Source organism: Onychostoma macrolepis, chromosome 05 (genome assembly GCF_012432095.1).
Source record: "Onychostoma macrolepis isolate SWU-2019 chromosome 05, ASM1243209v1, whole genome shotgun sequence".
NCBI lineage: Eukaryota > Metazoa > Chordata > Actinopteri > Cypriniformes > Cyprinidae > Onychostoma > Onychostoma macrolepis.
This window is the reverse complement of record NC_081159.1, coordinates 7559830-7572721: the sequence shown is the minus strand read 5'-3', so window position 1 is coordinate 7572721 and position 12892 is coordinate 7559830. Positions and strand designations below refer to the sequence as shown.

At 36.5% G+C, this 12892-nt stretch overlaps 1 protein-coding gene across 1 annotated transcript; it reads right to left on the bottom strand.

Moving 5' to 3' along the window:
• Window positions 1-602: 602 nt before the first annotated feature.
• zgc:114041 (uncharacterized protein LOC574425 homolog) lies at window positions 603-9802 on the bottom strand. The gene is made up of 5 exons (XM_058775938.1): window positions 9664-9802; window positions 6696-6912; window positions 6399-6542; window positions 2367-3134; window positions 603-893 (listed from the first exon to the last, which is right to left on the bottom strand). Exons 2-5 carry the CDS (start codon window positions 6895-6897, stop codon window positions 706-708), a joined length of 1302 nt encoding a protein of 433 aa, XP_058631921.1. The 5' UTR covers window positions 6898-6912; window positions 9664-9802; the 3' UTR covers window positions 603-705.
• Between the last annotated feature and the right edge of the window lie 3090 nt (window positions 9803-12892).

Sequence of the window (12892 nt, the reverse complement as noted above, 5' to 3'; positions counted from 1 at the left end):
GTTCTTTGTGGGTTTCTGAAACAATACAGTAGCCCCAAAAAGTATTTGGACTGCATCAATTAAAAAGTGTACGAAAACAAATAAAATGTATTTTAATACAGTACAAGTACACTTCACAGAAAGAAGTTTGTAATATTTTAAATAAAACAATGGTAAAAAAAAAAATAAAATAAAATTACCTCAAGACTGATAATGATAATACTTGTTTGCAGATGCCGCTTCACTTTTTTGGAGCCACTGTATGTAGCTTATATGCATATGTAATTTGTGGTATCTGCAATGCACACAAACAGAAAAATTTTACTATTTATATTGCAGATATTCAGATACTGTAAAATAGTCAAACATGAATGCTTGTTCTGTAAGTGATTATTATTTCTGCACTCTGCAGTGCTTCTTTAATTACTTCTAAGGGCACAAACAGGCTCTGAATGGCACATTTCTTGTCATTGTTTGTGAACAATTAAGTAGCTTGAAAAGTGGCTACAAAGGTGTCACAGTCTTAAACTAACATCTCTCTGTCTGGAAGTTATGGGGTGAGAGGTTGAGATAATAAAATGCTTATAGCTTTTTTCAAAAGTAAAAACATTAATAATAATAATAATAATAATAATAATAATAATAATAATAATAATAATAATAATATGGCTTTACAAAAGTTCATATAACAAAAGTAAAACACTAGAAAATTAACTTCAGTGGCTTTTAAACATCTGGTCTGTCCGCTTTTAGTACTGGATGATCTGTAGTCTCAGTGCGTGAATCTGGAAGTTTGAGTTTTTTCTTCTCCATCAGCCTGTCAACAAGCACCACGAAGACCCCAGACAGGACAAGGCAGAGGCCAGATAAGTAGAAACTAGCACTGAAGTCATGAGTCCAGTCCACCAGCCAGCCTGTGACATAGATACACAACAGAAACATGAGATGGGTGACACAGACAAAGACAAAACCTGCTGTTAGCGGTGACTGTATCCTCCCTACTATAACACCATCATAGAATTGAGCCATGCTCAGTCTCTTGGGAATAAAAGAACTCAAAATAATATAAAAATTGACTCGAAACTTTTTCTACAGTCCAAAAAGAACGTTAAAGTAAAGTAAAGTAAGCTGCAAAAAATTTTTCAGTTTCGCAACATTACATCCTTTATGACATAATAGAGATTAATGACTGTCAACATGCACACCTACATTTACACATCATTACCTACTTAGCCCGGCTCATCATTATGCAGTTAAAGTAAGGAAATAGGAGAATGTACTATTTAACTAATTTAACGTTAAAATGGTTTTGGGGTCTAAAAGAGTATGCAGCAAAATGGACAGAACATGAACAACATGAACATAACATTTTATCAAAATTTGTCAAAAGTGTATCTACACAATGCAAAGTGACAATTTGCATAAAAATCAAAGTACGTGTCTGTTTAAACAGTCACATTATGAAAATATGAAAGTGGACCACTATTTAAAAAATATTTTTTATATACATTTTAAAAAGAATAATTTTAGACTAATTTATATGGTATTTTACAAATAGGATGCATGTAGCTAATAGTGGTGTAAGTATCTGCTCTGACAATGATTCACAATGAAGATTTTTACTAAATTTTGCCATGCATCATGAAATTTGCTCACAATTTGGTTTGATTTAGTTTATTAGATTATTAATTATTATTATTATACAAAGCGACTAATAATATACATGCTGAAGACACATGAATATTGACAAAGACAGGTTTTAAAACTTCTAAGAATTTTTTATAAATTATTTAATTAAATTTTTCATCATGATCCATCACAATGCACTAATACATTTTTACACCTTTAGTACATAAGTAAATAAATGCTGGTTAAATTATTAAAGGCTTAGTTCACCCAAAAATTTTAATTCTGGCATCATTTACTCACCCTCATATCATTTCAAAATATCTTCTTTAAGTATGATTTTCTATAGATTCTTTCATGTTCCACAGAAGAAAGAAAGTCATACAGGTTCGGAACGACATTAATAAATAATGACAGAATTTACATGTTTGGGTGAACCGGCTCTTTAAACCAAACGTGCAGCACGTGCTTATAAAATGTTATCGTCCATTGCTGTGGACCAGGGGTGTCAAACTGCAGAGTTTAGATGCAACCCTAATTAAACACACCTGATCCAGCTAATCAAGTCCTTCAGTGTGTTGGAGCAGGGTTGGAACAAAACTCTGCAGGGCTGCGGCCCTCCAGGAACTGAGTTTGACACCCCCGCTGTGGGCACTAATATAGTTATTGTTATAGTTATAGTGATCACCTTTATAGTTAGCGCTCTTGGAGTGAATGCACCTTTAGTCTGACATGCATGAAAGTTAATGGCACGCACTGACCTGCTGCAGGTGGACCCACAAATCCTCCAGAGCTCCGTAACAGCATGAAGAGCCCTAGAGCGCTGTCAAAGCCCTCCAGTCCAACAATATCCACAATAATCGTCACATGGATGGCCACCACACAGCCAAACAGGAAGCCATAGAATGAGGCAAAGACCAGGATACTCCAGTAGCTCTGTGCAATGGGAAGCAGAAGCAGCACCACCCCCTGTGCAGTGACCACCATGGTCAGCAGCTGCAGGTTTCTCACGAGCCGCAGGTTAGCCAGCCACCCGCACGCTAGTCTGCCCAGCAGGTCTGCCAATGCCAGCACTGACAGAACCGAGGCCGCCCAGTACTGCTCCATGCCCAAACTGCTGGCATAGGGCACCAGAAACAGAGGTGGGATGAAGAAACCCGCCGCCGCTAAGATGGCAAACACAATATATAGCAGCAGCTCAGGCCTCTGCAAAAGGGACCACTGGAAAGTGCCTTTTTTTGATGTCCTGCTTTCTTCCAGAACCGGTTTGTCTTGGATAGAGGTTTGTGCAACTGGGAAGGGTTTCATCAGAGCACCACACACACACAGATTCAACTGAAGACCACCGATGATCAGTAGAGCCCCCTGCCAAGAATAGTTGTCAATAAGCCACTGGAAAAATGGGCTGAATCCCATGGCAAAGACACACTCTCCAGAACTAGCAATAGCATAGGCAATGGGACGCCAGCGTCTGAAATAATGGCTGACCATGCTGTTAGCTGGTATCCAAGAAAATGAGATGCCAAGTCCTAGATCACAAAAAATAAAAAGTTAAATAATCACTATGGAGGACTAGGAGTGTCACCAAATGAAGGAATCAATAATCAAAGTATTAATTAAAAACTAAAAATGTGCAATATAGATGAAATGTTTGGAGTTGGTATGATTTTTTATGTTTTTGAAAGAAGTCTCTTATGATCACCAAGGCTGCATTTATTTGATCAAAATATAGTAAAACAGTAATATTGTAAAATATTATTACAATTGAAAATAACCATTTTGTAATATATTATGTAATATGTAAAATTTTTTAATATATTTTACAATCATTTATTTCTATGCTGCCATAGTTGAATTTTCAGCAGTCATAACTCCAGCCTTATATGTGTGTGTGTGTGTATATATATATATATATATATATATATATATATATATATATATATATATATATATATATATATATATATATATATATATATATATATATATATATATATATATATATATATATATATATATATATATATATATACACACACACACACGTCTGGTTTGCTATCCTTGTGGGGACTCTCCATAAGCGTAATGCTTTTTCAACTGTACAGACCGCACGTTCTATTGCCCTACACCAACCCTACACCTAAATCTACCCCTTACAGGAAACTTTCTGCATTTTTAGATTTTCAAAAAACTTCATTCTGTGTGATTTGTTAGCATGTTTACCCGTGGGGACCTCAATTTAGGTCCCCACCGTGACACGAGTCCCCATGAGTCTGTGTGTATTCAGGTTTAAGTCCCCACTTGAATAGAAAAACAGGTACACGTTTACACACACACACACAGTGGTGGCCAAAATTATTACAACACGAATTCCGGAAATATTGGGACGTTTTTTAAAATTTGAATAAAATGAAAACTAAAAGACTTTCAAATCACATGAGCCAATAGTTTATTCACAATAGAACATAAATTTTTAAATGGAGAACGTTTACACTTTTATCCACTAAATGAGCTCATTTCAAATTTGATGCCTGCTACAGGTCTCAAAAAAGCTGGCACAGGGGCAACAAAGGGCTGAAAAAGCAAGAAATTTTGAAAAGATTCAGCTGAGAGAACATCTAGCAACTAATTAAGTTAATTGACATCAGGTCTGTAACATGATTAGCTATGAAAGGGATGTCTTCGAGAGGCAGAGTCTCTCAGAAGTAAAGATGGGCAGAGGCTCTCCAATCTGTGAAAGAGTGCGTAAAAAGATTGTGGAATACTTTAAAAACAACGTTCCTCAACGTCAAATTGCAAAGCCTTTTCAAACCTCATCATCTACAGTGCATAACATCATCAAAAGATTCAGTGAAACTGGAGAAATCTCTGTTCGTAAGGGACAAGGCCGAAGACCTTTGTTGGATGCCGTGGTCTTCGGGCCCTCAGACGACACTGCATCACTCATCGGCATGATTCTGTCATTGACATTACTAAATGGGCCCAGGAATACTTCCAGAAACCACTGTCAGTAAACACAATCCGCCATGCCATCTGCAGATACCAACTAAAGCTCTATCATGCAAAAAGGAAGCCATATGTGAACATGGTCTAGAAGCGCCGTCGTGTCCTGTGGGCCAAGGCTCATTTAAAATGGACTGTTTCAAAGTGGAAAAGTGTTCTATGGTCAGACGAGTCCAAATTTGACATTCTTGTTGGAAATCATGGACGCAGTGTCCTCCGGGCTAAAGAGGAGTGAGACCTTGCAGCGTGTTATCAGCGTTCAGTTCAAAAGCCAGCATCTCTGATGGAATGAGAATGCATAAGTGCATACAGTATGGGCAGCTTGCATGCTTTGGAAGGCACTATGAATGCTGAAAGGTGTATATAAAGGTTTTAGAGCAACATATGCTCCCCTCCAGATGATATCTATTTCAGGGAAGGCCTTGTGTATTTCAGCAGGACAATGCAAAACCACATACTGCAGCTATTACAACAGCATGGCTTCATCGTAGAAGAGTCCGGGTGCTGAATTGGCCTGCCTGCAGTCCAGATTTTTCACCTATAGAGAACATTTGGCCCATCATTAAATGAAAAATATGTCAAAGACGCCCACAAACTCTTCAGCAGCTGGAAACCTATATCAGGCAAGAATGGGACCAAATTCCAACACCAAAACTCCAGATACTGTAGACCTGTAGTAGGCGTCAAATTTGAAATTAGCTCATTTTGTGCATAAAATTGTAAAATTTCTCAGTTTAAACATTTATCAATGTTCTATTGTGAATAAAATATTGGCTCATGTGATTTGAAAGTGTTTTAGTTTTCGTTTTATTCAAATTTGAAAAAACGTCCCAACATTTCCGGAATTCGGGTTGTAGAACACTAGTATTTTCACCAGCTAAAAAATGGTTTTAAAGGGATAGTTCACCCAAAAATTCTGTCATTTACTCACCCTCAAGTAGTTCCAAACCTGTATGAATTTCTTTGTTCTGCCGAACACAAAGGAAGATATTCTGAAGAAAGTTTGTAACCAGGCTGTTTTGGCGCACCATTGACTTCCATAATAGGAAAAAAAAAATACTATGGAAGTCAATGGTGCGCCAGAACTGCTCTGTTTCCCACATTCTTCAGAATATCTTCCTTTGTGTTCAGCAGAACAAAGACATTCATACAGGTTTGGAACTACTTGAGGGTGAGTAAATGATGACTTTTAACGAAATGAAAGAATTTCATTTTTGGGTGAACTATCCCTTTAAGTCAGTTATTTCTATCTTTTGTTGTAGTGTGTCAGCAGGAAATATCAGTTTACATTTCCAAAAAATCATTTTGCCATTAATTGTAATAATTCAGTGAGATTTTTGTTTGCACAAGGATTCTAACAACAGCCAGTGCTCCACACAGAGATCTGATCATCACCCAGTCTGTCTGGAATCACATGAAGAAACAGAACAAACGGAGACAGACTAAATCCAGAAGAACTGTGCTTTGAGAAACCTACCTGCAAAGCTCCCTGAAAAACTATGCGTGAGTGCACCTAGGGCAAAAGCTGCTTTAAACGCAAAGGATGCTCACACGTTGATTTAATTTAGTTGTTAGTTGAAAATCTATTTTCAATATTATTTATTCAACATTATTTTACTATTTAAATAAATATTTTTATTATTTAAAACAACGGTTTTCTATTTGAATATATTTTAAAATGTAATTTATTCCCGTGATTTTATAATCACTAATAAATCTTGTATTAGTTAAAAAAAAGAGCATTGTGTGCTGCAATTCAGTATTGCATAATTATTGAAAACTAAATTTACCTTGGAGTACACCAACAGACAGATACATCCAAGGCAGGCTGAGGCCCAAAGAGGCAATAATCATTCCTGAGGCAGCCAGAAGCCCTCCGACCATGATGACAGTGCGCTGGGACAGGTGCATACTGAGAGCACTGGCCAGAGGAGCTAAACAGATGAGAAAAACATGTCTCATTATGCAGGTCTGGTGTCATCATTAAATGTCAGTTTCAGACAATTTGTTATACCTGTTCTGAGAGTATTCATATAGTTTCTGTTGATAACAATTTGAAAAAGGCAGAACATAAAAGCATTCCTCACCTCCCAAATGAAACACAGCAATAGTGGTTGAGGTCACCCATGAGGTAGTACTGTTAAGGACATCGTAGTGACTTTGGATTTCGAGGAAAAACAGGCCAAAGTTTTTAAAAACAGCAGCAGTGAGGCCCATGATGAAGAAGGCCGAGGTGACCACGACACAGCCATAGCCGCCATCCGGTGGGTCGCTCAAGTACCTCTCCATGCTGAATCTCACCTTCTGTAAAATATTATCGCAGAATTTCAACATTACGGTATGTAACCCTATACCAGTGTTATTTTAGTATTATAGTATTTATTCATATTTAGAATTAGATTTTATTTATATTTTTTCTGTTTTCATTTTATAGTTATAATAATCTTATGTGCTTGTGTAGCTTTAATTTTTTTTTATATTAACATTTCTGTTTAGCTTTAATATATTTTTATTTTACATTTTGTTATAGGATTTTAACCACTGATCTATATATCTATAATACAAATCAGTGACTTCATTAAAAATTTACTTAAATTTGATTTATTTCAGTTAGTTGCCAAGGCAATATCTAAAATTTTAATGATTTTTTTTTATTTTTTTATTTATTTATTTCATTTCAGCTTCATTTCGATTACCAAAATTATTTTTAATAGTTTTAAGCAGGGACCGAGGGGTACGGCCGGACTTTAGTTTAGCACAGGGCCATCCTTTGGGCGGTGCAACTGGTGCGGCCCCGCGGGCGAACGGACCAAGGGGGACCCTAACAAACCAACCAAAATGATTTTTAATAGTTTTAGTTAACAATAACAACACTGACCTATACATCACCATTCAAAAGTTTGGGGATGGTAAGATTTTTATGTTTTGATTTGCTGCTTAATATTTTTTGTGGAAACTTTGATACATTTAAAAAAAAAAAAAATTTTTATTCTTTGATGAATGGAAAATTCAAAAGCATTTAAATATTTTGTAACATTATACATTTATTTACTGTCACTTTTAAACAATTGAATGTGTCCTTGCTGAATAAATGTATCAATTTCTTTCTTCTTTTTTAAAATTGTACTGATCCCAAACTTTTAAAGGGTTATGTATATACACAATATTGCATATACAATCTAAAATGTTTCAACAAAATATTACTAAAATTATTTGTTTTTAGAATGTTATCATTTAGATTTTTTCTTTTTTTTATTGAAAAAAAAAATCATTTTTTTTCAATAAAAATTATATTATTTTATATTATATTATTTTTTTTATACCTTCGGTAGTTGAAGTCAACATGAAAAATCTTTTGCAGTTGTATCCGTGTCAGCACCTTTTCAGCCGGTTTCACATCTTACTGTGCAAATTACAATGTTGTGACCAAAAAAATTAATAAAATAAAAATAAATTAAAAAAACCAACATTTGAAGATTCCATAAAACTATTTTCAATTATCTTAAGAATTCTAACTGCTAAACACTAAGGTTATTATAAAACCTATCAGCTCTTTGAAACAGCACCAAGAAGCACAAGCAGTAACCAAAGACAGACCTAACAGGAACAACTGCTGACAATGGAAATTCGTAGCAAGTGCCAGAAATCATAAGATCTTGTGCGTCAACAGCATGACCCACAATGCCCGCTCCACTGCCCAGCCCTGCCTGATGGACTAAGCCAGTCCTTCACTGCCATTGACTCCACGCCACTAACAGCAGACAAACATACTCATGTTTCAGCATAGTTCATGAAATCTTTGTCCTTGACTTGTTCTCTCACCCATATTACACAGCTTGATGCATTAAAGAAGCTATCAAGCTGTCAGCAGCCTGCAAACACCTACAGAACCGCCTGATGTCCAAATAAAAGGTTACTTAATATCATTCAGATTGAATACTTTCATGAGGTGGGAATGTGACCATTTTCACTTTTCAAAACAATTTGCTTCCCCGCTGACATAATCTCAGTCTCATCCTTTAATCCACTCGGTTCTATTACTGTATGGATCTGTGTTAATGCAGACTCTGACAGTATCTAGGTTTGGGTGTAAAGAGTAAATACAGGCACTCCTGAGGTTTAAGGGCAGAAGTTCCATGTTTCATTGTGTGTCTGCTCTGCACTATTGTTGTGTACATCCAACCCGTCAGGAACCTGTCTGCATCAGCATCTAGTCGTTGCTGCATGTTGAATCACTGTCTTCTGTTGAATACGGACTCATAAAACTAGTAGAATTGTGTTTAGCAACTCCATTGTTCATACAGAACAATTACGTAACATTGGCAGAATAATGACATTAATTAAATCAGGCAATAAACTGTTTATTTCTGTTTAATAAACAGCAGTAATTTTCAGTTTAGAGAATAACTACCAGTTTTTATTGTTAAATCACTTAAATGCAAACAATTTATTTTGTATTTACAAGCGCACTGGAATTGTAAATAAAATCTAATCATATGTTCCATTAAACATATTACAGGACACAAAGTTAACTTAATTTAAAATTACAATAATTGTATCTTTTTGCTATAGCTGTTGGGTAAACAAGTGGACACAATAAAACCACACTGACATTCATTGTGTTATTTTATTAGTTTTAGGTCCATATAGTTTGTATTAATTTTTAATTCAGTTTTAATTATTTTAGTACATCTAGGTAAACAATGAAACATGTTTCCTTGGCATTTACCTGATAAAAACCCTCTAAGGTTGTCCTATATTTGATTTTTTTTTTATGGTTTTATACCTATAATAATCCCTGTGCGATTATAATCGGCAACCGAGTTTGGTCCAAACGCAGGATTTAGGTAAGGAACGGTTATTAATTTGTATTGGTTGCCATTGCAAATCATGCACCTGCTTTCTTTTCTGTTTAATTTAAGTGTAAATGAATTAATATAAAGTGTTACCCAAATAGCCTAATGCATTTTGTGCATTTACTTGACCCCCGGAAATATAAAAGTTATGTTTTCAAATAAAATCCTGCTCTACATCTATGTTAGAGAAATTACTTACGCCAGAGGTGCGACCAGCCTGTTCTCTCGTCCTGTCCTCGGTCAGGTCCTGCAAATGTTGTTCATCGTAGGATGCAGCATAACATTTGAAGCAGTGTGATGAGTCCACTGATAAAAGCTCTATTTATAAACTAGCACGACGCTGGCCACACCCCTTCCGACCTCCTCTCCCACACGCATCCATATGGCAAGCCGAATATACATTGATTCCTTTAACGCTAAACTTAAAGGAATACAGGTGCATCTCAATAAATTAGAATGTTGTGGAAAAGTTCATTCATTTCAGTAATTCAACTCAAATTGTGAAACTCATGTATTAAATAAATTCAATGCACACAGACTGAAGTAGTTTAAGTCTTTGGTTCTTTTAATTGTGATGATTTTGGGTCACATTTAACAAAAACCCACCAATTCACTATCTCAACAAATTAGAATATGGTGACATGCCAATCAGCTAATCAACTCAAAACACCTGCAAAGGTTTCCTGAGCCTTCAAAATGGTCTCTCAGTTTGGTTCACTAGGCTACACAATCACGGGGAAGACTGCTGATCTGACAGTTGTCCAGAAGACAATCATTGACACCCTTCACAAGGAGGGTAAACCACAAACATTCATTGCAAAAGAAGCTGGCTGTTCACAGAGTGCTGTATCCAAGCATGTTAACAGAAAGTTGAGTGGAAGGAAAAAGTGTGGAAGAAAAAGATGCACAACCAACCGAGAGAACCGCAGCCTTATGAGGATTGTCAAGCAAAATCGATTCAAGAATTTGGGTGAACTTCACAAGGAATGGACTGAGGCTGGGGTCAAGGCATCAAGAGCCACCACACACAGACGTGTCAAGGAATTTGGCTACAGTTGTAGTATTCGTCTTGTTAAGCCACTCCTGAACCACAGACAACATCAGAGGCGTCTTACCTGGGCTAAGGAGAAGAAGAACTGGACTGTTGCCCAGTGGTCCTCTTTTCAGATGAGAGCAAGTTTTGTATTTCATTTGGAAACCAAGGTCCTAGAGTCTGGAGGAAGGGTGGAGAAGCTCATAGCCCAAGTTGCTTGAAGTCCAGTGTTAAGTTTCCACAGTCTGAGATGATTTGGGGTGCAATGTCATCTGCTGGTGTTGGTCCATTGTGTTTTTTGAAAACCCAAGTCACTGCACCCATTTACCAAGAAATTTTGGAGCACTTCATGCTTCCTTCTGCTGACCAGCTTTTTAAAGATGCTGATTTTATTTTCCAGCAGGATTTGGCACCTGCCCACACTGCCAGAAGCACCAAAAGTTGGTTAAATGACCATGGTGTTGGTGTGCTTGACTGGCCAGCAAACTCACCAGACCTGAACCCCATAGAGAATCTATGGGGTATTGTCAAGAGGAAAATGAGAAACAAGAGACCAAAAAATGCAGATGAGCTGAAGGCCACTGTCAAAGAAACCTGGGCTTCCATACCACCTCAGCAGTGCCACAAACTGATCACCTCCATGCCACGCCGAATTGAGGCAGTAATTAAAGCAAAAGGAGCCCCTACCAAGTATTGAGTACATATACAGTAAATATACAGTCACAATACGGAAGAAATTACAATCACAAATTCTAAATTACTAATTTTTATTTCTGTTACAAATGATTCCTTCAACCTAAGACAGATTTCTCCATTATGGTGGGTTTTTTGTTTTGTTTTCTGTGACCTGTTCTGGATCAAATCCAGAGACCAGCGTTATTGTCTTAGTATCTCCGTTCATGTGTTTTTATATTCACTGCCATTACTTCTTCCCACTGACGCCCATGAACATGGTAGATGAGTGGAAAAGTCATGTGACTGTAAAAGATGAATACTAGACTTTTAGTTTTAAAGTCCCCCTGTAGTCAAATATTTTATCCCTTAAAACTTATCTTTGATCATCAAAATGACATAATTAAATGTTTTTTCTTGTGAAAATAATTTTCTCATGCCTTAAAATAGCTTGAATGTAACTCAACACCCTTGCTTCATTTACTATACGCCGATCTATGAATATGCAAATTAGCCCCGCCTCCACTCAGTCGCACCAGCCAGCACCTCCTGAACCACTGAACTGTATAAAGGCAAAACAATGGCATACACGGATAATGACTGATACAACCATGTTTTTACTAGCAGACAACTACGGTGAATACTGTAACATTAGTTAAAGTTACTTACTTGACGATGTTGTGTCCTCAAAATGCCTTGAAGACTCCAATGCAGCCGTTTGTGATTCTTGATTAGTGCGTGTGAAGTGCAGACACCGATTCCGGGCAATTTTTACACTGTTGCCGCGGGTTATAATGCAAGTTAGCGGTTCTAAATTCACATTAAACCACAGCTTCATGGGTTTTTTGCTCTAATTTATGTTTGGTTTTGTGCTGGTATTGGTATATTTTGCATGCTAGTGATAGCATCATTCCCTTGATGTGATTGGTTATTGGTTTGTGACGTAGCAACCCAAGGGCTGTTTCAAGCAGCATTTCTGGGAGTGTCATTGGGAAACTACAGTTTTATGGAGAAAATACTCAGCAATGGTGTTGATTAATGGATAGGCACATGGTTTGTCTAAAAGCATATTAACACTACATAGACAAATAAACAACATAAAAAAAACTTGATTTTCACTACAGGGGGACTTTAAGGAATAAAAGACTTGCCATATTTCATTCTCTCATTACTGATTACATTGATGTATATACAGCAACAATAATTTAAAATGCCACTACAGCCACTTACCCTGCTGAAAAAACAATAGAACCCTGCCCAAAACACAATAGAAAATGTAATGGTTTTAATGGTTATAGTATTGGTTTTAATGGAAACTATAATGGTGTCTACTGGTATGTGATGGATTCTATTGGTGGGATGTTAAATCCTATTGGAAAAATGCCCAAAACACACTACAAAAATGAATTTTGTAATGGTTTTACTGGAAAAAGCTGATGGTTCATAATGGTATTTTAATAGAAACCACTGGAATTTCTGTGATGGTTTCTATTGGGCTTCTATTGTTTTTTTTTAGCAAGGTAAATGGGGTGTAAAAGAGAACTTTTTGCATTAAACATGCATTTGTGTCTATTGCTTAATATAGCATAATGCAATATCCTTTATCCTTTCTACTAACCATCCTAACCCGCTCAATAAATTAAAGAACGTTGCATAATTCCACACCCATGCTGCGCTTGTTGACAAGCTTCAATCGTCACAAACCAGTTCTGTGTGCCATTAA